At 37.1% G+C, this 26,719-nt stretch overlaps 1 protein-coding gene across 2 annotated transcripts in view; it reads right to left on the reverse strand.

Moving 5' to 3' along the window:
* LOC129236072 (uncharacterized) overlaps positions 1–26,719 on the reverse strand; it is a 58,517-nt gene that overhangs the window by 23,428 nt on the left and 8,370 nt on the right. For both annotated transcript variants that reach the window (XM_054870265.1, XM_054870263.1), the window contains exons 3-4: positions 17,655–20,282; positions 7,019–11,045 (exon numbers count right to left, since the gene is read on the reverse strand). In XM_054870265.1, coding sequence (XP_054726240.1) covers positions 7,019–11,045; positions 17,655–20,282 — 6,655 coding nt within the window. The remainder of the gene's footprint in view (positions 1–7,018; positions 11,046–17,654; positions 20,283–26,719) is intronic.

Consider the following 26,719-nt stretch of genomic DNA (forward strand, 5'->3'; position numbering starts at 1 on the left):
CGATACATTTTTACCATAAATTAAAAAAAAAAAACTTAATTGGCCTTGAGCTCATGAAAATCAGTATTATCTAAATTGTTATACCATAATATGTGCATATATACCATAAAACCAACAAAACAATATACAATACAGTGCTATCCCCGTAAACCGTATAGCCCGAAATGCGCGACCTTCCTGATTACTTGAGTGCTCGGATTATAGATGATGAATGACAGTATAAAAAATTTACAACAAAGTCTTGAGAATTACAAATTGATGAAGAAATTTAGCCTTTTTAGAAAATAACAATAAAAAAAACAGTAAACGTGCGGACCGAACTCTATATACCCGCGCACATTTTAATGAAATTTAATTTGTACTGCCGATTTTTGTTTATTGGTTACCAACTTTCATGGATATGTAGAAGGTGATCAGATTATAGGTACTTTTTCCCATAGTGGTTTTCTCGACAGATCACGCGTAATTACTGTCAAACTAAATTCATGATTTTTTTCAGTACTCATTGACATTTCATCATGGAAATTTTTACGGCTCAGCAACGGTTACAAATCGTGCTATTGTATTACGAAATTCGAAGCTCTGTGAAAAGTGTTCTTCGCGCGCTCAGGTCAACTTTTGGTGTCCATAACCGATACCTAATAAGAAAAATTGCCGTATTTGGGCCGAAGAGCAACCCGAAGCCGTTCAAGAATTGAAAACAATCCATTCATTACATCCATTGAAAACAACCGTTGGTGTGCCATATGGGCTGGAAGAATCATCGGTCCATATTTCTTCAAAGACGAGGCTGGTGCCAATGTAAAAGTGAATGACGATAGCTTTCGTGATAAACGACTTTTTGATGCCGGAAATTGAAGCACGTGATCGCCACAACATTTGCTTACAACAAGACGGCGGACGACACTACTTGCCATACAACCCGTGAAACAATGGGCCAGTGCATTGGCTACCAAGATCACATCTTTGAACTTTTATTTGTGAGATTATGCAAAGTCTAAATGCTTTGTAGATAAACCGACTACGATTGAGGCATTACTAAGGTTGTTCGCAAGATACCGAACGAAGTCCTCCAGCAGTCATTAAAAATTGGTGTTTACGGATGGCCGATTGCACACAATCAATTTGAATTTTCGTTGTTTTATTTCAATTTAAAATCCGATACCTCTAAATTGATTACCCTTTATTATTTCTTGATGAAGTTATCGTGCGCACGGACGGACGGACAAGGCCAAATTGATTTCATTTATCATTCTGAGTATTTTTATATAATATAATACCATTGGGGCAGATGGGCGAAGGTATACAAAAAAAATATTCAAAAAACAAAAGAAAAAAAAATTAAAAAGAAAAGAAAAAATAATTAAAAATCAAAAGAACAAAAATTAAAAAACAAAAGAAAAAAAATTAAAATAAAAAAAGTTAAAAAAAAAATTAAAATAAAAAACTATTAAAAAAAATTAAATAAAAAAAATTATTATTTAAAAAAAATAATAATTACAAAAAAAATATTATTAAAAAAAAATAATTAATAAAAAAGATAATTATTGAAAAAAATACGTATTAAAAAAATTATTATTAAAAAAATTAATGCATTTGTATACCATTTATACATATGGTATTTTGCCATAATTATACGCCAACACAAATTTTACGTCTGTCTATTATAAAAATTAGCACAATAATAAAATGTCACTATGAATAAAAATGAGCAAAAGCTAACCGCGTACGAAAAATTACTAATAAAATACAGTCATTTAGCAAGAATGTACAAACCAAAACGAATATTTGTGTCCGAATTTCGAAGATAACACTGGGTATTGTATATAGATTCGTATGTAAATTTTTTGGTAGATGAATTCTTTAATATAATATAATAAATAATAGTTGTAACAGGGTTTTTTAGACGTATAGAACTTTCATACTTTCATTCGATAAAAGCTGCTGTGAAAGTGAATAAGACCGAAGACTCAAATCTCTCGATCTGACGCTGTTCATAATAACTCGACCTCTGCACGTTAATTACATGGAAGATTTTGAAGAAAGATCTTGAGCTACGCTCGCCGAAGATAACTGGTACAGGATCAAACTTTTGGTGACCGGATTTTCTTAAGAAATGAGCCTGTCAGTTATTACTTTAGGTCATGCGACTCTTTTGAGCTTCTCCTTTTTTCGTTTTGTGTATATTAAGTCAGTGATCTATACTGATAAACTGGCTATGATTGACAACTTGGAAACCATCACGGTTATGTTCGAAAGGGGTGAAAAATTTGACCGACCAATCAATCTTCATGAAACAGGATTGTGTTAGCCATGGATCGAAATTATTTATTAATTATTTAAGTAAAAACGAAAAAAAAAAAATTTAAAAAAAACCAAAAATATACGATATAAAAAAAAAACAAATTAAAAAAAAAAACGAAAAATATATGAAAAAAAAGTTAAAAAAAAAAAATTAAAAAAAAAGCAAAAAATTTAAAAAAAATATATATACATATATATAATATATAAACAAAATATAAAACAAATCATAAAAAAAAATATAAAAAAAAACAACGAAAAAAAGTTCTATACGTCTGTAAACATCCGTTGTATGCAATATTCAAACGCTCAGCTGGCTGAAATGGTAAACTGAAATAGCTTTTTTTGGCTAAAATTGTATGCAATTCGGAGCTGAACGAAGGTTATTTTATTTTTATATAATACTTGTTTATGTTAAATTTTTTTTTAAACTTCTATTCAAAAATTACCCAAAATTCCACTTTTAAACGAAGCATTTTTCTAGCTACATATGTATGGCCCCAACAAAAAGCGTTCTGTGCTGATGGATAGTTGTCATCTGTCCATGCCTCCGGAATCAACGAATTGCCATTTTGAACGATAGTCAGGCGGCATTTAAGCTTTGAAGCTAAGTTCTCACTGGTCCTTGAGTGTATTTGTTAGGGACGCGCAATCGCACAATCCGGCGCATATGGGTCCAAAGACACAGGGGTAAACATATCATCGCACACCTATGGGACAACACACCATCAAGGAGAAGCTTAGGAGTGAAGAGCTAAAGCTAAGAGATGTTAGCCGAATTATGGAACTACGCTATGCGAAGCCTTTACTAGGGAAGGGGTAAAATAAATAAAAAAGGCTTAGGAAACTCATAACCCTTCCTAAGGATAAACTGACATTCTCATAGGCTATTGCAGATTGCGCAATTATCTTCAGTGGATTGGGATATGGTCTACTGAATCTTGCCGTTTCTGTGGCTAAACCCTATATACTCGAATACATCTTCTTCTTGAATGTGGCGCAATAGCGCGGAGAAGATTGATACATCTCGGCCAATTGTAGCCAGAAGAAAGGCATGTACGCTTAGCCCAACCAAACTTTATCTTATGTTTAATAAGGGAACTCGGTTTGGATATGGTAGTGTGTTATTTTATTCCAGATTGGCTCATGTGTCAATTATTTGCCTGTCAGTTTTGAGCATAATCTCTCTGATACTGCTACTGTATGCGAACGAGTAACAAATTTGTAAACATGTGATTGCCGGGTATATTGTGAAAATATTGCTAAGTCAAGTTTAGTTGAGCGAAGATTCTGAGCTACAGAATTTAAATTGGATAGTCAAATAGATGGTGATTATGATAGCCTCGTTGTGGCCATAAACTTACTTCTGTGGCTTGAGAAAATTGTGCTCGCGAATTATTAAGCATCAGGGGGATAACAGCCGATATTAGTGTCCAGCTCAGATCGGTACAGTGAGTTGCTTTGCTGAAATTTTGGGAATGATGTGCGTTGAAGTGTTACCTGTGCTGCAAGTGCTAAAGAAACACTTTCTTTGGACCAACATGTTACTGAAGGCATCCTTATATGAATATGGAAATAAATAAACAAGTAATATTACACCAATATTTGAGCGTGTGGAAGCGTTTAAGCGAGAAGGTTCTATGCAAGAGGCTAAACTTGTAGATAAATAATTCGTGGGTACTTCAGGACGATAATGCTCCGGCTAATAACGGGTGATTTTTTAACTATTATCTTTTTAAACAGTTGGTTTAAACAGCTGACGCACGTTTCGTGTTTTGTTTCACTGTCAAACATCTTCAGTTTGGTCTATAATTTAACCATGAATCGTCTTACAAACGAACAACGCTTGCAAATCATTAAATTTTGTTATAAAAATGCGTGTTCTGTTAAGAAAGTTTATCGCGCGCTTCTTCCATTTTATGGTCAGTTTAATCGACCCACTGAAGCGGCTATTCGAGCTATTGTGACTAAATTTAGAACCAAATTTACATTATTGGACATCAAACCACCAACACGCTTACTTAGAGTGCGAACTGAAGAAAATATCGCAACTGTATCGGCCAGTGTTAATGATGACCATCAATTATCGATTCTTCGCCGTTCGTAGCAATTGGGCCTTTGTTACTCAACAACGTGGAACATTTTGCGAAAGGATTTAGGTGTGAAGCCTTTCAAAATACAGCTGGTGCAAGAATTGAAGCCGAACCACCTACCGCAACGAAGAATTTTTGGTGAATGGGCTCTTGGAAAGTTGGCCGAAGATCCACTTTTTTATCGAAAAATTGTGTTCAGCAACGAAGCTCATTTTTGGATCAATGGGTACGTAAATAAGCAGAATGGTCGATTTTGGAGTGAAGATCAGCCAGAAGAATTGCAAGAGCTACCAATGTAACCAGAAAAGGTCACAGTTTGGTGCGGTTTATGGGTTGGAGGTATCACTGGGCCGTACTTGTTCAAAGATGGTGCCGTGAAATGATATCCAACTTTTTTTTGCCCAAAATGCAAGAGCTTGACTTGCATGAGATGTGGTTTCAGCAAGACGGTGCCACATACCACACAGCACGCGTAACAAAGGACTTGTTGAGAGGCGAGTTCAGTGAACATTTTATTTCACGTTCGGGACCTGTCAATTGGCCACCCAGATCGTGCGATATAACGCCTTTAGATTATTTTTTGTGGGGCTATGTTAAAGCTCATGTCTATTCGGACAAGCCTGCTTCAATTAACGTATTGGAAGACAACATTAAAGCATTTATACGTGAGATACCGGCCGAAACATTGGAAAGAGTATGCCAAAATTGGACTAAGCGGATGGACCATTTGAAGCGCAGTCGCGCTCAACATTTGCATGAAATAATCTTCAAACATTAAATTATATGGACTGTACTATTGATTTAAATTAAAAATTTCATGCATTTTTCTGAATTTTACGTGTTTTTTTGAAAAACTTTCCTATAGCTCTAATAAAATACCCTTTACATATCCTCTGGTATGCGAATATTTGACCGAAAACAACATTAATACCGTTCCGAAAGTAGACGTATTCACCCGGAAGGTCCACTTGCGACTTTTCTCTGATACCACTTCACGCACTTAACGTTTTTTGAAATTATTGATGCGATAAAAGAGAATTTGCGCCGACCGCCTTATGAAAAAAAAAAAGTTTTGAAAACGCAAAAAGTGTTGGAATATGTGTCTTGGTTACCATTGGGATTACTTTGAAAAAATATAGCAATGAAAAATAAAACGTTTTTATGTTACAAAGAAATTCCGAGTACTTTTTGAACAGAAGTTAAGGTTTCAATGCTCCCATCTTATTATAGTTCGATGGATAATAATTTTTCTTTAAGAATAATTTGGATATTTTGTTGTTTGCATAATTTTTACTCCAAATAAAGAGTGATCAGATTGGAGGTATTTTTTACAATAGGTTTTTTTTTTTTTGACAGATCACGCGTGACTACTGTCCAACTAAATACATAATTTTTTCCAGTAACCATTAACATTAAATCATGGAAAGACGCCTCAACAACGTTTACAAATCGTACAATTGTATTACGAAAATCGACGCTCTGTGAAAAGTGTCCATCGCGTGCTCAGGTCGACTTATGGTGTACATAACCATCCTACCGATGAGGCCCATTTTAATGGCTATGTTAATAAGCAAAATTGCCGTATTTGGGCTGAAGAGCAAACCGAAGCCATTCAAGAACAGCTATTACATCCATTGAAAGCAACCGTTTGGTGCGGCCTATGGGCTGGAAGAATCATGGGTCCATATTTCTTCAAAGACGGGGCTTGTGCCAATGTAACAGTGTCGAGTTTTTGATGTCGGATGCCGGAAATTGAAGCACGTGATCTCCACAACATGTCTTCATTGGTTCCAACAAGATGGCGCTACTTGCCATACAGTTCGTGAAACAATGGATTTACTGCGTAGTCATTTCGGTAAGCAATCTATCTCTCGTCTCGGATCAGTAGATTGGCCACAAAAATCGTGCAATATCACACCTTTTGAGGTTATGTAAAGTCTAAAAGCTTTGTGTATAAACCAGCTTCGATTCAGGCATTGGAAGCCAACATTACTAAAGTTAATCACGAGATACCGAACGAAGTCTTCCAGCGAGTCATTAAAAATTGGTGTTTACGGATCACCGAATTACGCCGCAGATGCGGCCAAGATTTGAGAGAGATTATCTTTGAAAAATAAATGTCATGAATGGTTCTACACAAAAATAATAAAGATTGCACACAGTCAATTTGAATTTTCGTTGTTTTATTTCAATTTAAAATCCGATACCTCTAATTTGATCACCCTTTACTAAAAAAATTTAGTGAGTTTTTTCGTATAGAATGTTTTATACCCAAATTAAAATTATTTCTATAATCTATTCCGTTTAATTCACTCAGAACGTGTGTTGATACCTGCAAACTATTTATTAAAATTCAATAACAATCCTCTACCACATACGATAAAAAAAGTTCTTCACTTACCAAGGAAATGATGAAACCTTGTTTTGCTGACACTATGAAATTTAGAATATACGTACGTACATACATAAAAAGTTACAAAAGAATACACTTCCCAATAATTGTTTTTCACATATGCAAACAAGAACTAAATAGTTAAAAGAAACTGAAATCAAACCCGTGTGCTGTGCACAGACGCGCATACACTCCCACGGTATTGTATTGACGTCACTTTTTGAGAACCCACCTTTAACTTTCGATTTCTTCGTGCTACTAGTAATTATTGCCTTGAATTTCTTCGGCAAACGCGTATGGCCCACGGGCGAAGTGCTGCCGAACAAGTTATCAAACATATCCATTTTACCACCGACATTATTTGAACGCTTCGAGCGACGCGGTGCACCTGAACTTTCGGGTGGCGGTTCGAAGAGATCCTCATAGTCAGCGGATCCAGGCGAATATGGACTTTCCATTTCAGTTAGATTCACCTGATCGTCTAAGCCGCCATTTCGTGCATTTGAATTGGACGAAGGTAGGCCGGCACCACTGCTACTGCCCACACTGCTAGAAACTTTAGGCAGCGGCAATTTTGATATTTGATTACTTTTCATTATGGGGGTTGGACTGGAAATTACTGGTATGTGTTGGGAGGCCTGTGCATTGCCATTAGATAATAGTACATTCGATATCACAGTGAGGCCCAATGCCTCGTCGGTCTTGTCGCGCATGCCCAAGCCGTCATCGTGAGCATTGCCCATGATAGTGGAGTGCACATGTGTCGCTGTGTTGTATTGTTGGTCAATGGATTTGTTCAAATCTTGTGAACTATTCTGTTTTGTGTTCATTAGTTTCATTACTAACTCAACGGGGTTGAGTGTGGGACCTTGTGAAGTCATGCCACTGCCGGTGGCGGAAATCTGTGTAGTGATCGCACTACGTTCACTGGGTAGACGCTGTTCGTCGACGATGTGCTTTTGAGGGGGCACCACTTCAACACCATTATCGCCTCCAATTGAGGTTTGTGTGCTGTTCAATGGCGCGGGTGACGGAGAACGCGGTGACATAGATGGTGACTTTGTAGGATCAAAGGGATCGTAAGCATCTGGCGAGCATGGACCGGACTCAGGCGGTGTGTTTGGACCAATTTTCTGACTGCCTTGCACATGCATGGTTTCCAGTTCTGACCGATGTGTATCTGGTTCATGTACTTCCGCCATTTCAGATTCCGAATTCAATTCGGCCTCATCATGCAATGGATTGTTTCGCACTTTATTCTGCTTTTTAGCGGCTATGTTGAATTTAACAGTAGGTGGTTCAGGTGGTGTCTTCGGTCCAGTTTGTGGCATATCATAAGACTCTTCAAGTATGGTTTCAAGACGTTCGCGTTCTAGTGGTGGCGTTTTGTCTAGCTGTGAAGATGATCGCACTCCATTACTCATTTGCGAGCGATGATGATCCATTTCTTCGGCTATGGATGCGCTGCGACGGCGTTCGCGTCGTCGTTCATGCTCATGCTCTTGTTCATGCCCATGTTCGTGCTCACTGTCTTGTCCGCCGACACCCTCCTCACTATCGGTAAGAACTATAACGTCGGCCGGTTCCTGGTGCACCTGGAATGGCGACCGCTCCAGATCGATGATCGCTACAGGTTTTGCATCGAGCTTCTTGCGCTTTTTTTTCTTTTTGTTAGCAGCGTTCAAGCTATTCAAACAATCAATAGAATTGCGCCGATTCGTATGCAAATCTTCACGGGTAGGCGGCAGCGTGACAACTGTTGTTTGTGATGGTTGCTGGTTTGTAGCAACCTCTTTATTGAAACTTACACTAACGAGTATATTGTTGCCTGAAGCAAATACTTCCTTTGATGGTATTGGTTCTGGTGTTTGGGTGCGTCTAGTGCGCCGTTTCTCCTTGCGCACTTCGCGTCGCTTTTCACCTTTCTTCTTCTTCTTAATACGCTTTCGTTTGTCACGTTTGCTGGATATCGAAGTGCTACGACGTGGTTCTGGCTGATAGATGCCATGCATTTCGTGAATAAGACGCGGGGACACCAATGGCGGCGTCCATGAGATATTGTTATCGCGTTCGTAGTCGAGTACAGGCGGTGGACTGGGAGATGGCGACCATGTAGGTTCTTCAATGGCGGGCTTTTGTTTTGGTGAATGGCGACGTTTCTTCTTTGGTGGGCGATCTACCTCGAAAGCATCGCGCGAGATGCGAATATTGGGCTCCGGACTTAAGTTTGGCAGGCGCTTCTTCTTCTTTTTCTTACCTTTTTCCTTTAACTTTTTCTTTTTGCCTTTGGTTGCGCGCAAAATTGGCGTCTTTGAGTGGCTTCTATGTAAACGCGGCGTATACCTGGGTGAAGCAGAAATTGAACGTAATCGAGACGGGGAACGTGAGATAACTGCTTGTGGTATCGGAGAACCGCCCCGCATGCGTCTTATGACCTTTCTACCAGCCATACGCTGAGGTGTCATCGATCGTGAGCGCATACGTATCGGAGTTCGTGAATGTCCATGCATTGGCGTCATTCGATGTGGTGAGAGCGAGTGCCGACGGGGTGAATGATACCGTTGTCTTGGTGAAACCGACTGTCGCTGCATCAAGGGTTGTGGACTTGGTGATATACTAAAACTGCCGCGTCGATTTCTTCTGGGCGACATCGAACGACCACGAGAACGAGATCTAGAGAATGACCTACCACCACCTCTACGATCGCGGGGGCTTGGTGATCTGCTAAAATTGCGCATTTGTCGGCTAGTATCACGCCCATAGCGATCTCTGACCTCCCTGACTTCCCTAAAGTTACGTTGCATACCGACAACGTTGCGCACATTATAGCGCGGTATTTCTCGACGTTTCGGACGATATTGACTTTGGAATCTGTTTCGTTCTTGCACCCTATTATTCATGTTATTATTGAAGCGGCCACCCTGACGCCAGTTGTTTTCTTTATTGTTCGATCGACTGCGTGAACGCAATGAACGGGAACGCGAACGCCTACGGCCGCGACCACGTGGCGTTCTAGAGCGCGATCTTGCTGAATATGACGGTGAACGGGAGCGGCTTACGACAGCTCGTGGAGAACGCGAGCGACTACGTATATGGCTTCGGCTACGAGTAGGTGTTCGTGAATGTGATCTGGATCTGGACCTGGAACGAGATCGGGATCGGGAACGTGATTTGGAAATACGACGTCGATCCCTAGTTTTGTTGACTTGTTGCTTATCGGTGCGATAGTTACGTATCTTTTGTTTGCTGCTCACTTTCTTGAACGTTTCAACTTTCTTATCACGCCTATCGCGTTTCTTACTGCTTCTACGCTTCTTAGTGCTGCGTGCATTATCCTCATCGTCCGAAATCAGTTCGGTCTCTATGGTGACTGGTTCGTTCGCAACAATTTCAGGCGTTTTACCCTCTTCTTCTTCTACGTCGTTTTCCGCATTACTATTCTTCGAGGTATTTAAGGACTTTGTCCCTATCTCTTCGGCTTGTCCATTTTCATTACCTTCTTCTGGTTCATTATTCTCATCCAAACATGGAGTATAAGAACGGTCCGGTTCGCTTTCGTTAATTTCTGAACCTGCCTTTGGCTTATTCTTTTTGTTGCGCTCCTTAACCTTTTCTGATTCATCCTCCAACTGACCTTCTTCCAAGTCGGATTTATCGGCTGCTTGCACCGCTTTTTCATATTCTTTCGGCTTATCAATGTCCAATTCTTCCCAATCACTATCATCATACAATTCTAAGACGCCCTTCTTGCTGGCAGTACCTAAATCATTTTCAGGCATTTTCGCTTCAGACACAGCTGGGCTCGGTGTATGATCGCTACGATCTGTGCATTTTTCCGCCTCATTCTCAGTTTGTTCACTGTTACTCTTAATACTGTCATCGAGATTTTCTTCCACTTTATCCGTCTCCATATTAGAACCATCATTGGATACTATCTCATGTTCTGGATCATATTGGGATTCGCCATCATCTGCGACATCGCGTGTGCCATACTTTGGCGATGCAGTTTCTTTTGCAATCTCTTCATTTTCATTCGCCTTCTCAACTTTATCATTTTCTATATCTTTGTCTTTGTTTTCATCTCTTACTTCATTATTTTTTTGTTCTTCGTCGTCATAGTCGTTTTCTTCTGTCGGATTTTCTGGCTCATACAAGTCAGAATTTTTAACTGCTGCTGACTGGCTTGGATTAGTTTCTGGTGGCATTGGTATTTCATCGTCATCATCTAATTGTACTAAATCTTCATTTTCATCGTCTTCCTGAGAATCGATATTTTATGAAATAGGAGAAAGAAAAGTGATATATCATGGTTAGTATACCATTTTTGGTTGACTACATGTATTGAGTTCACCTAGACCTACACAAAAACAATACAAATTATATACCTATTAAATTGACCTGCCAGTATTCTATTCAAAATTCAAACTAAAATTTTATTATAAACTAAGTAGCGCAAATATATAAAACTAAGTTCAGCACGAGAAAATGTCAGCCATTGCAATGCAATATGGATTGTAATACCAGAGTGAATTCTAACTCATGTGAGAGACGTGTAACGAAGAAAATTCTTAAAAAAAAAAAGAGAAAAAAAACTATACAGCCACTATTACTCAACAAATATTGACGACATGCACGATCACTGCATATAACTTTTAAAATTTTTGTGCTTATTCTAGTGGTTACTGTCATATACGACTGGCCTTAATGCTACAATAACAAAGTTCTGATCACTAGCAATCATGAAGTATTCTAACGCTTCACTTCTTAGTCACTTCGTGTCACTTAAATCCGAAATTATTGTGTCCACTTTACTATAATTCTTAATACAGCCCAAAGGTAGTTTTCTCAACTTTTTTCAATATGAAGATAAATAAAATAAAATAAAATTCGATAGGGCTTTCTCGAAATCCTAAATATTAATTGATTAGTAGTGAACGCGTGGCAACGCCGCAGAAGTATATTAAGATAAACTGTTGAAATCAGCTGTTTAAAGGTAAAAAATTGAGGGTTATTTTTTGAATAAATAAAAATGAAATTACGGCGAAGAAAATAAAATTAAAAAGAGGCTAAGGCTTGCTAATGGAGATGTAGTTCTTGTGGACTTAGCTGGGCAGCACAAAGGAGTGCGATTACCATCCAATAAGAAAAAATATCGGCGAAAATATTTGTAACACTAGGAAGACCAAAGATTAAATGACCGCAATCATATTTTTGATAGAACACATTTAAACATGAACAGCGTTTTTAAAATTGTGCCGAACGGCAGATATTTTTTATGAGGAGCTTTTTAATGGCAGAAATACACTCAGAGGTTTGCCATAGCCTGCCGAGGAGCGACCGCTATTAGGAAAAAACTTTTTCTTAATTTTGGTGTTTCACGGAGATTCGAAACTACGTTCTCCGCATTCCGAATTATAGTCACGCACCAACCCATTCGGCTACGGGGGTCGGCCGGCCCGAAAAAACACAGACATACATATAAATGAAACATTGTTCATACTAGATAATTCAATATATCGGCCTTTTTGGTGTTATAGGCGCATATAAATTTCAACAGGATGCTCAGAAAATGGCACTGAATCTAGTGAGTTCACGTAGGCTCATGCATGATGTGTGGGTGTTTACTTTAATGGATCCTTACAAATCAGTTTAGCTTCGCGAAAAATCTCGATTTCAAGTTTCCTTTTCGGGATTTTCTAACAGAAATATTCTTGTCACGGTTACTGTCCCTATCTAGGCGATTATTTCTTTGAAGACCTGAAAATTTTCCAAAATGTCTCACTGGAGTGACTAGTTACCTTCTTAAAAAGATCTAAGTGATTTCAGCAACTTAGTTAGGAAATGGAAATCAAATGCAGATCGAGTTTTTTTTTTTAGGTAAAATTAAGCACATTTTGAATGGAAACCTATTATCTGTTTCTTGACATTCACAGTTCACAATTCGTGAATGATAAATGAAATGTTCACTATGGGCACTATGCGCCCAGTGATCGGCACGATAGCAATTAATCATTATTATAATCAAATAATTTTGCCAAATTACTCCCACGTGCCCGTTGATAGACGTAATTTTTTTGGTGACATTTACATACAATTGGGCTCTATATCCGCAATTTGCACTGAGTAGTATATTTCAAAGCTTAAATTATGTTGTTTTCTTCACATGAATTGTATCTTTGACATGGCACCACAGAAAACATCATAAAGTCATTGCGTAGAGCGGTTTTGGCGATTAAATTGCTGCAGAATAACGTAAAACTCTTCCCGGGAATTGCCTTTGCAATAGATTGATTGTTTCGTGGCTGTGTGGCATGTCGCACCATCTTGTTCATACTCCAAATCGTTAATGTCTTCATCAATAGCTCAAAAATGTTTAATTCGTTGACGGTAAACGTATTTTAAGCTGAATTTTCGTAGTAAAATAGTGTAATGGCGCTATCAGATCATAAAGCACTTCAAGAATAACAAGAGAGGAATGTAAGGGCTTCTTAACAGACTGACATGCATTTTTCATTGGCCACATGATATTTCCGCTTAACTGTCAAAAGACGTGCTGTTGAAAGAAAACATTGTTAAAAAAGAAGCTTGAATTGCGAGATCCTGCAGTGCATACAAGGTGGGCCATCTAACGTGTAGAACTTGAAATGGCTTTAAACACCGAACCATTTTTTTTTTAATGTGGTTTTTATTTTTATTTTGAAAGTACAATCCTTACGGTTAATTATGGGACACCACTTTATTCAAACAACTTCCACGGCTGGCCTTTCGGTAGTCCATACGATGAACCCAATTTCTCAGCACAGCAAAGATGAGCGTAAAATTTACAGCTACTGAGAGGGACGAAGAATTCGACGAATGTCGGTTCAACGTTACCGGAACGACCCGAACAGTCACTCCAGCAGCATTCCCCGTACATGTATGGGAAATGTTTATGCTGCTACAACAACAACAACGAGGGGTGTTTGTGTGTTCTTGCAAATTTGCAGCAACAACAGCAAATTTTTTTTGCTGTGCGCGCTGTATATGCACGAGAATGTGTTGTTGTATCCAATAGAGTTTCAGTTTCACGCACACATCTCTCTAATTTATGTATAAATTGCATGAAAGGCGCTTACCTTCTACCGAATTTAGAACGAAATTTTCTTGCAGTTTCAGAAGTGGATTTCACCACTTTGTAGGTAATATTTTCTAACGTAAATCGTAGATATGATTTAGGAGTATTAAAAGCAATTTAATGTTCGTCACTTTTTGGTTGCTCTAGATTAGTAAAGGGGAGGTCAAAAAGTAAGCAGAATGAAGAAGATGGAGAGTGAAATTAATTATTATATTTAGGAGGGGGTCTAATAATTCACTGATTAAAACCCTGTTCGATATTTTTAACTTTAGATAACTGAAAATCTTGACTACCAGAACCGATATGGTGTTCCTTTTTTATTCCTCAAAGACAAAAAAAGTATAAAAATAAAATATATACAAAAATAAATATATATATATACTCGTAAATCAAAAAAAAAAAAAAAAAAAAAATTAAACTAAAAAAAAAAAATTAAAAACAATTTCTTAAGCCTAGTAGATTTCTCAGATTCTTCATAAGGATTATTAACCACTAACACAAGAAATAAACGTTTGCTCTAAGGCTTACTCTGAGGCAGAAATAAAGCCTACTTGGCTTCAGTACATTTTTTTTCTATAAGATCCTTAATTTGAGGAGATAAATAACTATTTGAAGTAACTAAATCTGGCCTACTGTCGCACTAACGAAACCTACCAAGCGTGAAGTTTCTTTTCTCCTCCTCTTTTCCTTAATATCATCTTTTAGCTTTTCTCTTGCAATCTTGACCACTTTTATTTTATAAATTGCCAACTGAACCCAAAAAACAAAAAAGAGTATCCACCATCTCTCCAACCTATTGTTGCGGCTTGAACTTCTTCAGTGTCACTGTATAGACTTCAGCTTCAGGTTCATAGTGATTTGCTCAAGTCTTTTCTCCAGTAACAATCCAGTGCATCTGTCATTTTTTTCCTTTCAGAAACAAGTTTCTCCAACTTTTTGGAGAATCTTGAAGGGCTGACCGTAAAGAGATGTATTAAAGGACAAAGAACTGATTTGACTGAAACTTAATATTTATAGCTGTAATGAGACGCGAAGTAGTGCTAAAAGAACCAGGAACCCTATCCTTATTCATGTATTCTTTAAATTGTTCTCAGAGTAGGCGACCATTTATCAAAATAAGTAAAATAAGTGAACGGATTTACATCTTTAGATAAAGAATATTGTTTTGTTGAAATTTTTGATTCTTAAAGTGAGAAGTTAGGCAGGGATATTATAATTGGAAATTAGATAACGTATGAAATTCTATTTGTCATACATTGAAATACTGCAGGTAATTTAAAAGTCCAAATGGATATTATTTATCAACAAGGCACTTCTTGCTTTAGACAATCGGGAGACTTTTGCGCGCTCGATGTAAAAATAATGCAACTTCTGCAAAATCAAGCGTTCGAGCACTTTGAATTTTGACGTGTTAAGCGCGCAAAACTGCGAAAAACCGGTGTCAGCAAGATTTGTGATGGGAGAAGAAAAATAAGTCAAATTTGATTTTTTATTTTTATGAAATTATCACAATTTATTGCGCTCCCTAATTGCTCATAATTTTAGACACAAATGCATAGGGCTTCGTTTTCCTTGAATGCTTCAACATGTGAGAAATATATATCGTCTGGATACAACTGAACTATTTTGAAGAAATTTGCCGATTTTATCACAGCCTTCTTTCTTAAAATTTCGGCCTGAGGCACAGAAGGCAGAGAGCTTTTACACCTTGATTTTTTTTATATTTTAGTAATAAGCCACTGTCACTGAGCTCCGAAATCTATTTTAAATCTCATTTCGAGTAAATGCAAACCACGCAAATAATCAGAAATTTTGTAGTTAAGTATCAGCTGAGTATCTGCGACAGAGTTGCACTATTGCAGTAATTATGGAGCTGCACGAACAAGCTCTATATTTGTTGGAGTACCGTTGGGTTAACCACTAACTGAAGAAAACACAGGACATGTGCCGGTTGTTGTTGTTGTTGGATCAGCATAAGCATTCCTAATACATTTACGTGGAATGCTGCTGCATTGACAGTCCTTGGCCGGATATACATGGAATGGAATGTTGCATACGTCGGTTTCAGACAACAGTGTTTTTAGATTAATCAAGAGCTGGGCGCTTATCATAATGATTACATTTCAATTACGATAGCTGTAATTGTAATAATTAAATAACATTCGATTACATGCGACTACGACGAATTGTAAGCATAAAGGTTACCATTACAATTATAATAATTGTAATCTTAAAAATTGAAGTACTACGATTACTATAATCGTTGCCATGGAATCTATGATTGTGAGTACTTCATGCAAACTATGATTATGATTACATTAATCGTAATGTTGAAAATATTATGGATTACATTATCGCATTACCGCAATCGTAAGTAATCAAAATGTAATCGTAATCCTAATTGCTCAGCTCTGACTTAATCATAGCTCTATCAGAATTTGTTTATTTCAAATGAGGAATTTAAAAATTTTTCTTTTGCCTTTATTCTGGAATAAAAAATCACAATCACGGGCAATGTCGAAAAAGTTAAAGGAAGAAGCAATCGTAAAAGTATAATATGCCCAGTGGCCCTAAATTCAAAAAACCGATTCCAATGGATTTTTACCCAACAATCTTTCAGGTAGAAATACACCCCATTGAGATATGTGAGAGAATGTATCCGTAGAAAAATGAGAGAAACCCACATTTACATACTTTTAGCTGGTCAGGTAGTTTTGAGAGTAAAATCACCTTTCTATCAAGTAAAATCACCTCAAAAATGGTATATGGCTGCCTGAACCTCCTCAGGGAGGCACATGAGGGAAAAGAAATAACGGACCATCTAGCTAAAAAAAAGGGCCAAACATGCCGCTAATCTGTGCACTTACAAATGGCCACGTTCTCAGGAAGCCGGAGGAGAAAAAATTTGTTGAGCACTGGCGAGATCCGATCGGTCAGCTGTAAGCGAAACAATTTCTAACGCCGGACAGAGGAATTTCTTCAAAGCTACTTTCACTCAGTAGGGTAGACTTTAGACTTTTAACTGATTACTTTACAGGCCACTCTAGCCCGAGATACCACTTAAACAAAATTGGTATTTCTGAAACCAGCATCTGCCGATTCTGTGAAATGGACGCTGAATATTCGGAATACATTTTTTGTGAATGTCCTACTCTAGGCAGAAAACGGCCCCACTATCTTGAAGGTATTGCCGTGCATCCTTGTAAATTATGTAATAATTAATCCCAGAAAGGTGCAAAATCAAAAAAAAAAAACCTTAAAATATAGGGTATCGCAGCGGGCTTTGCACAATAGATCTTTTTCGATTGCAATAATTCTTTGTTTTCGACTATAAAAATGGTGTAATTTTATGCAAAGTAGATCTTACTCCTATTCTTCTTCGTCTCTTTTTACAGAAGATTTAATATAATAATTTTTCCAGAAAAGACAATTTTTTTTTTTTTTTTTTTTTTAAAGTCAACGTAATCTGCAGTAAAGTGGCTGTATAGTTACTTTGAAATAATATTCACTCTCTAAACGAAACCCTTTTCGACTTCTTTTTATTTAAAAAATTGTGACATTTATAAAAGTTCTGAACTTTTCAAAGCAATGAAAGTTCAAGCTCATATAATATTTTTATATTAACCAGTAGTGGACGACCACCTTTGATCGCTTATTGTAGTCTCTATACACTTTTGCCATATTCGAAAAATTGCATTGTATTTATTTAAAAAAAAAAAAAGTACTTTTTATTTGATTTTCTTTCAATTCATACCTTAGCTGCTTCACTTTCCGGTTGTGCTTGTGATTGTAATTCTGTAGATTTGGCAACTTCTTGTGATTCGGCAGAGTAAACCGAAAAGTTCGGACAATTCGAATCGTCATCGTCATTTCCATAATCGTTATTAAGTTGTTGGAATATTGGAGTGCCCCAAGGCATCGGTACGCCTGGCGGTGGCGCAGGTGGTGGTGGAACAGTCATAATCGGTCGAATGGATTGCATTGGTGAGTGCATTGCCAGTGGTGGTGGCGGGCCACTCATACCCATTGCTGGTGGCGGTGGTCCACTCATCGGTAGTGGACCCATAATGGGAGGTGGTCCCGTCATGTGAGGTGGTGCCGACATTGGCGGTGGCCCGGACATTGGCGGTGGTCCTGATATGGGTGGTGGTGGCCCCGACATCGGCGGTGGTCCGGACATGGGCGGCGGACCTGTCATGTTCAGTGCCCCTGAAGGTATAAGCGGAGAAGGGGTCGCGACTGATTGTGCCCCCATTACGGGTGGTGGTAAATCGCCAAAGAGCTGATTTTCACTTGGCACATTCTGCTGTTGAGGTGGCGGTAGCCCACTAAATAAATTATTCCCATCATTGGGTGTATTTATTAACAGATTGCGTTGCTGTTGCTGCCTGTCACCGTCGTTCCGATGCATAAATGGCAACGAGTTGCGTTGATTGGGGTTGCGTTGGTTATTGCGTTGATTGAAGCGCATTGTGAAGGGTGAAAAATTTGAGCTCTGATTACTGTTGTTGTTTTGGAAGTTTTGATTACTAAAATTGAAATTGCCGCGACCGACCATACTGTTCGAATTACCGCCACTGTCACCACCTGTTGAGTGTCTGTATTGGCCGCCACTTCCACCGCCTTGGTTGCGATAATTATTTTGGCTATTGTTGTTGTAACGATTGTTATAGTTACCTCCACCACCACCACCACCAGTACCGCCTCCACTTCCGAAGCTCTGATTACCGCCGCCGCGCGAATACACTGGCGCTTGTGTAACGCCCGCCAGTGGATTTATAGTGGAGCTTGATTGTTCGTTAGCATTGCCGTTAGGCGGGGTAGGTTTTTGCTGCGCATTTGAATCAACGTTGACATTAGTATTACTGTTATTACCGCCACTTGGCAGTTGCAAAGTGCCATCGGAACTGATATGCACATTTTCCATGTTTCTTGCCGCATTGTGCCAGCGGTCTTGCATGTCCATTATGCTCGACAACAAATCACCTCCGGTAGGTGCTCCAGTTTGTACGGGCAAGTCGGGCATTACAATTCGTCTATTGTTGCCTTGTAGTCTGCCCAAAAGAATGCCTTTGGCTGCCCGTTGCGATCCAAAATTGGAAATGCGTATTGATGTTTGTACAGCAGTGCCATGTCCACTCTCAAGCTGGATCTCATGATCAATACCATTATTATCGCTGTCCGAAAAGTATTCCAAATCATTTGCACCACCAAATAGTGAAAGCCCCGCCGAAGTGCCCGACAGGTGAGACGAGTATGTAGGATCTTTCTTGACGCCCATTTGTTCTGCTAAGCGCTTACTAGCCGTCATGCGTCCACCACTAGTGGTAGAACGAACCGCATTACGCGCTGATGCTCTGCGCTTGCGCCGACGTCTCTTAATAACTTTCTTAGTCGCTTTAATTGCGAACTTTTCATCGAAATTATTCAGATCATACTCAACAACATAGGTACGTCTACGCGCGCGACGCGGACGCCGCCTCCTAAGCTTACGCCTTGTACGGGTTGGCCTAGTGGTGCCTGTAGTTGCGGCGGTGGTTGTGCTGTTTCGTGGTCTACCACGGCCACGACTTGTTTCCGTGTTGCCTGTTGGCGTGTTTGTAGTCGTTTCGATCAGTTCGGCCAATCTGCGTGTTGTGCGCAATACAGCAGCGCGTATGCGTTCATTTTGGCGTGTACGCAATATGCGAGGCTGTTGAAGTTCCGTTACACGAAGAGCCGCTTCTGGTATGCCCATGTCCCGTATGTCTTCGTAGAGCAAATTTAAATCTTCAGACACATTGTCACTTTCAGCCGAGGGATCGAAGCAGTTATCGCAATACCATGAACCCTCTGGAATCTGTGTCAAAGCCGGTATTAGACAATCCATATGATAACCTTGATTACATTCATCGCACAACAGCATAACATCTTCGCGATCTGGGCTATTACAAATCTCACAATAAGTTACATCTTCATCAATGGGACCATCCTCCTCGTCGAGTATTAGCTCTTTATTGATTTTATTAGGATCTACGTTAATTTCGCGCACGATTCTACGATTTTCATGACTTTCCCGCACAATAATCCGATCGAATTCGATACGATCTATAGGACATGTTTGCACATTCTTGGACCAAGCCTCGATGCAGCTGGCACAGAATATGTGTGCACATGTAGCCGGCGAACCGATTTCTTGCTGTCGAAAAGTGAGGAGGCAAATCGGACATTTCTCGAGTAGTTCATTGCTGCTACTATCCGAGTTGAAACCTGCCTCAATGTCATTCGTTTGCATGCTGCTTTCTTTATCCGCTGCCTCATCATTTGAATGTATGGGCTCATCTTCAGAGATGATGATTTTCTTCGACGATTTGGTTACGCGCGTTTTTACCGACCGATTAATCTGTAAAATAGAAATAATAGAAGCTATTAGACTTGGTTTGGAATATAAAATAATAGAAGAAAAATAAAATAATTCATTCCATCAAAGAAAGTTTCTAATAGTTCGATGCCCATGAAAAGTAAGCACGAACCTCGGTACTTTATTAATCATGAAATATTCATATCATCATTGATTTCATTTCCAAATATAATAAAAACTATTTGCTCATGTTTTTTTTTGTGTTTGCATGTTTAAAATTCTGCGACATATCAACATTTGCATTTCAATTTTACCAACAGATTCTTATATTAACTTCGTTCGCACATTTTTTCTCATAATAATTATCCAGCACCAAATTTTCGAAGAATAATGAATTATCAGAGTTCAAAATATTCATAAAGCGTATGCGAACGCAATATTTGCAAAAACTGGTCGAAAAGCATACAATAAATTTGTGGAAGAATAATACTGGAGTGAAAGTTCTTAGATGGATATGACATTCAGCTAATTGGCTTCTTGTTAAAGCGAAAAATTTGGGGAAAATAATATTTCATGCTTTTTCCTAGTTCCCACCTATTATATATATATAATAAAAAAAAAATAAATAATTGGCGCGTACACTTCTGTTAGGTGTTTGGCCGAGCTCCTCCTCCTATTTGTGGTGTGCGTCTTGATGTTGTTCCACAAATGGAGGGACCTACAGTTTCAAGCCGACTCCGAACGGCAGATATTTTTATAAGGAGCTTTTTCATGGTATTTCTATATCTCGGAGGTTTGCCGTTGCCTGCCGAGAACGACCGCTATTAGAAAAATGTTTTTATTAATTTTGCTTTCACCGAGATTCGAACCAACGACCTTTCTGTGAATTCCGAATGGTAATCACGCACCAACCCATTCGGCTACGGCGGCCGCCCTTTATGGGTGTTTGGCCAAACTCCTCCTACTATTTGTGGCGTGTGTCTTGATATTGTTCCACAAATGTAGGGACCGAACGGCAGATATTTTTTATGAGGAGCTTTTTCATGGCAGAAAGACAACCGGAGGTTTGCCATTACTTGCCGAGGGGCGAACGCTATTAGAAAAAAACTTGTTCTTCATTGTGGTTTTTCACCGAGATCCGAACCTACGTTCTCTCTGAATTCCGAATCGTAGTCACGCACCAACCCATTCGGCTACGGCACCTGATAATTAAATTAAATAAATTCATTGCAAGTGTTTTGGATACGCGAACGCCAAAACTTGAGAATTTGTGATACTTATCCAATTTAAGAATTTATTACACTCTTGAATACTGCTTGCAATAACAGATGATTACGTGGTATGTATTGATTGTTTCGTCGAACTTTCGCTCCTATTTGAGGTGTGCATTCCATATAACATTTTTATGCCACCTCCGAACTGGCAGATAATTTTTTATGAGGAGTTTTTTCATGGCAGAAATGCACTCGGAGGTTTGCCATTGTCTTGACCAGAAGAAAGAAACTAATTAATTAGTTGCTAAATAAGTTTATGCGAGGGGACACTTGAAGAGCCAATCGGTATCATTAAAGGTTGATTTAAATAAAGCTGCCTTGTTATACTGGATCCAATGATGTATTTTTATATACCTACAAGCAGCAATTAGAACGAGTCTACTGAGCAAAGTAGCTGCCTCCCTTCCGTTTCCACAGTAACGGAACGACCCGTATTAATATTTGGCCAAAAACGATCACTTCAGCGCTTCCCAAACACGAAAATAGATCTTCCTATGAAAATTATGGAGTGCAATGAAGTTAAAAAATAAATATAATAATAATTTGCCGTTTAAGAGTGGCATAAAAAATGATGTGTTTCCATTTGTAGGACAACATCAATACGTAAACTACAAATTGTAGAAGCTCGGCCAAACATCCCACAAGGATGAATGCGCTGCGCCATTTATATATTTTATAGCGGCCATATGGTATAATCGGGCTGGAGTTACTCAACTACTTCGAAGATGAAACTTCAAAATGATAAAAAGTTTATTTCAAAGAGCGAGCCTCTTTAGCTATCTAAAGTATGCAACGATCTCTTATAATGACAGGTAATACTTTTCTATGACCAAACGAATGGCGCTCAAAAAGCAGTGGCGTGTACTAAATTTACTGGTAGAACCACAACTACATTTACGAAATAAAAATCGTATCTACATAGGGTCGATTATGGACATTTTCAAGCTTAGCGATAATCTAGGCTTATAAATTATTATAATTTTCAATGAGGAACTCTACTTTATAGCTTGTTTAGGTGAGATAGAAGGGAAAACTAAAAACAAATGGCACTAATCAGGTCAGTAAAGTTAAAAAAAAAAAAACAAATTTAAAAAAATATTAAAAACAAAAAACAAAATTAAAAAAAAAAGGTTAAAAAAAAATTTATATAAAAAATAACAAATAAAAATTAAGTAAAAAAATTTGTTAAATAAAAAAGAAAAAAAAAAATAAATAAATAAAAAAGAAAAAAATAAATAAATAAAAAAGAAAATAAAAATAATAAAAAATAAATAAATAAATAAAAATTAAAAAACAAAAAGAAATTAACAAAAATAAATATTTTATTGTGAATATTTTTCAGAAACGAATCTACAATGCAATATTTATTTTTTTTTATTTTTATTTATTTCTTTTTTAATTTTTATTTATTTTTTTTATTTTTATTTATTTTTTTTATTTTTATTTTTTTTTTTTATTTTTATTAATTTTTTTTATTTTTATTTATTTTTTTTATTTTTATTTATTTTATTTTTTTTTTATTTTTTTTTTATTTAAAAATTTGTTTTTACTTAATTTTTATTTGTTATTTTTTATATAAAATTGTTTTTAACCTTTTTTTTTAATTTTGTTTTTTGGTTTTAATATTTTTTTTTTTTAATTTGTTTTTTTTTTTTTTAACTTTACTGACCTGATTACTGCCATTTGTTTTTAGTTTTCCGTTCTATCTCACCTAAACAAGCAATAAAATAGAGTTCCACATTGAAAATTATAATAATTTATAATAATTTTTTGAATTTTTTATTTTATGAGCTCAAATTAAATTATTACTATTTTTTCTTTAATAGTTATCTTCGAAACTCTTCGTTGCCTCATTTGATTCAAAATGCCTTAGATCTTAAAGTACCGCAATCTTTATTTATAGCGTTCCAACGTTTAGTTCATCTATATTTCCAGTGCAAATTTTCAAAAGCTTAAAATTTAAAACCTCTCTCTTGCAAATTGAGATTTGGTGATTTTTCACATTTATACCTCACTCTACTAATCATTTGCCGGTAGATATAAAAACATTTGAAAATCTTAAATAATTTTAAAAAACTTTCGTTTCACTACTGTAACTTCCGTGAAAAAATAGTTAAATATATTTACAGCCATTTGTTGACGTATTCGGCGGTCGAAATATCAAAACTCATATAAAGTCTTATCTGTGAGTTTTTTTTCTTACCCGAAAGGAAAGGGTATATAAATTCATATTTTTTTTTATATTTTCACCCACGCCAAATAGTTTGAGGAAAAAGTTGTTTATCATATAACTATCGAATTCGGCATTTTTAGGCGAAAACCAAAACAAACTCAACTCAGAGGAGAAATATGATCTAAATCTGTCAAGCAACTACTAAGTTACCGGAAAGACCCTAATTCATACCCGATTAAGGTCTGCCACCTCTACAGCATTACCAAAAAATTATGGAAAATGTTTTATGCAATTAGAACAACAACAATGAATTAGACAACAGTCGATACTCCGTTACTACAGAGGCCCATATTTGTTTTGAAAATGGAGCCAAGTTTTGCATGAAGTCGTAAGTTTTTCTTATTCAAATTTTATAAAAATGTATGTATGCACATATTTATGTGTATTAATATGAAGTGAAACCAACCTTGATATACAGTTAAAACTTTTTTTTATTTATGTATAAGAAATAGGCTAATTTCTAGCGCCCATGTGATGCTGTGTGTTCAAAATTATATTTCTTTCAATATTTGCAGTTAAAACTAATTATATTTGGTAGACTGGAAGCTGTAGCTCTGACATTTGTTTGTTATGATGTGGCCATTCAGAAGGTGTGGCCAAGATCACACCGTTAACCAGCTCTCAGCTATTTTGAAGGAGTCAACTGATTTGCTGACTCAACAAGAGTTTACGACAAAACTGAGATTGTGCTGCTGATATTAGAAAAAATCAACGAAGGCATTGTTCGTTAATGTTTGAAAGAGCGTAAGTATACATGTGAAGTGGGTGGGCGGGCACAATTGTGCTGCCGAATACCAAAGACATGGCAACCGCAGTTATTCTCACAATTTTGTTTCGGATGGTCAACCCTTGTAATCTATCAACATTGGTTCCGTCTTGATGTTATCTTAAAAATGGTGAGTCCTACTGCTTTGAGAAGCCTCCGAAAGGTAAACGGTTTTTGCAAAAATACACACAAACGCGCTAGGTTCAAGTGCAAAAAATTTTATAGCAGATGCCAATATCTTCAATATCGTGCTAAATATTAACAGATTTTCCATAAAAATATTGGTTTTGTTACAATAATTAGGCTTAAAACTTAAAATTATTGAAAATGTTGGCCAAAAACTTCTGTTGAGAATATTGATGCTGTATCACAAAGTGTTGCTGAACAGCATTCAACATAGATATCTAGATGTGCTCAAAAATGCCGTATTTATGAATCGACTCTTAATTTACCTGTAGACGAGCTCATGGAGGACATTTAAATGGTGCGATTTTTCATATGTAATTGTAATTGCGGCCGCCGTAGCCGAATGGTTGGCCGTTCGGAGTCGGCTTGAAACTGTAGGTCCCTCCATTTGTGGAACAACATCAACACGCACACCACAAATAGGAGGAGGAGCTCGGCCAAGCACCTAACAGAAGTGTACGCGCCAATTATTTATTTTTTTTTTTTAATTGTAATTGAGCCGTATTTAGATCAAAAATAGTGAAACCTAAAAGAATCTAAATTTTTTCAAGTTATATTTTAAAATAACATCTAGAGCTCGTCTTTTGAAATACCCTTTATAACGAAAGAAATTCACTAAATATCCATTTGTATAGATCCATATGAGGAATTCTAATTGTTTCACGCCGTTTCTGGAAAATAACGTATATAGCTACCTGCAAATTTTTTCTTTTTTTTTTGGGGAAACAACTTTTATTTTGAGGCAATGGAATGTTTGGCATTTTTGTAGAAACGGAAATGTTGCTGTGTCAGACAATGAGTCTTCGAACATAACAGGGAGAAATGGGAAGAGGCAATGCCTAAGGTATATGGTGGGTGGGGACAATTTCCATTATTTTGATGACCACTGTCGTGCTGAAAAATCATTTTGTCGTTTCTTTCTTTTGCTGGAAAGAAACCTGGTTTAATACGTTGATTCAACCTGGTACCCAGTATGGGATTCAAGTAATTAATATTTGCTTTGTCTGTCAAAAATAGTGTAGTCACTGACCATCGAACTATTTTTGACTTTGGATTATCGTAAATCTTCATCTATTCCTATAAAAAGTTAACTTTTTATGAATAAAAAGAAATTATAGTGGCATCTTTTGGATTTTTTTTAGCACTAGTCCAGATTTGCCATACTGTGTATCCAATATGAAGATTATACCGTAAGCTAATTTGCAAGAATTCAATCGTTGCAAACGCTTAGTGACGATGAAAGACGTAATTTTATTAAAAATAAGAAATCGTCTATGAAAATCATTGAAAAGAAATTGGTGGTCTTCAGAGGACCGTGATACGCACGTTAAAGGATGGATAGTCAAAGCGATAAAAATTCTCAAAAATCAATGACAACTTCGAGTAGTTTGAAACTTGCACTATGTATACTAACTTCGAATGGGCTATAAAACAACATAACCAGAATTTTTCTAAAAATTGTGCAAAATATGAAAATTTTGAGGTAGTTTATTGAAGTTTGTTAAATTTTTCTGAATTTTGTACAAAGTTTAGAGCTTTGAATTATATGGTTTTTGTTGTAGAATGCACTATACTTTTGTAAAAACATTTCCTATAAAAAAATAGTTAAAACTTGATAATTCATCGCACTCCTATTAATTTGAATACAGGTGCGAAATTCGAAGTAGTCGGCGAATATATTCCTTAATACAAAATATTTGTAAAGAAAAACTGTACTGGTTGTTTTCATTAGTAAAAAGAAAGTTTTTTTAATAAAGGATGTATTATATCGCCTTCTTATCTATATCTCTATATCCTATTTGCCGGCCTTAACTTATACTGCACACAACTTCTTTGAATGTATTCATTTCCAATAGCCTTTCAAATGAATCTGTTGTAGGACCCTCCTAAGCCTTGTCCCAGTGACTCAGGTGTCAAGTGATTTGAAGGGGTTAGACCAGAGGACAAACGTGCGTAAGATATAATAGCATTTGAGGAGGTGATAAGATCACGGATTTTTCAAATTTTATTTCAAATTTTA

Source organism: Anastrepha obliqua, chromosome 1 (assembly GCF_027943255.1).
Source record: "Anastrepha obliqua isolate idAnaObli1 chromosome 1, idAnaObli1_1.0, whole genome shotgun sequence".
NCBI classification, from domain to species: Eukaryota; Metazoa; Arthropoda; class Insecta; order Diptera; family Tephritidae; genus Anastrepha; species Anastrepha obliqua.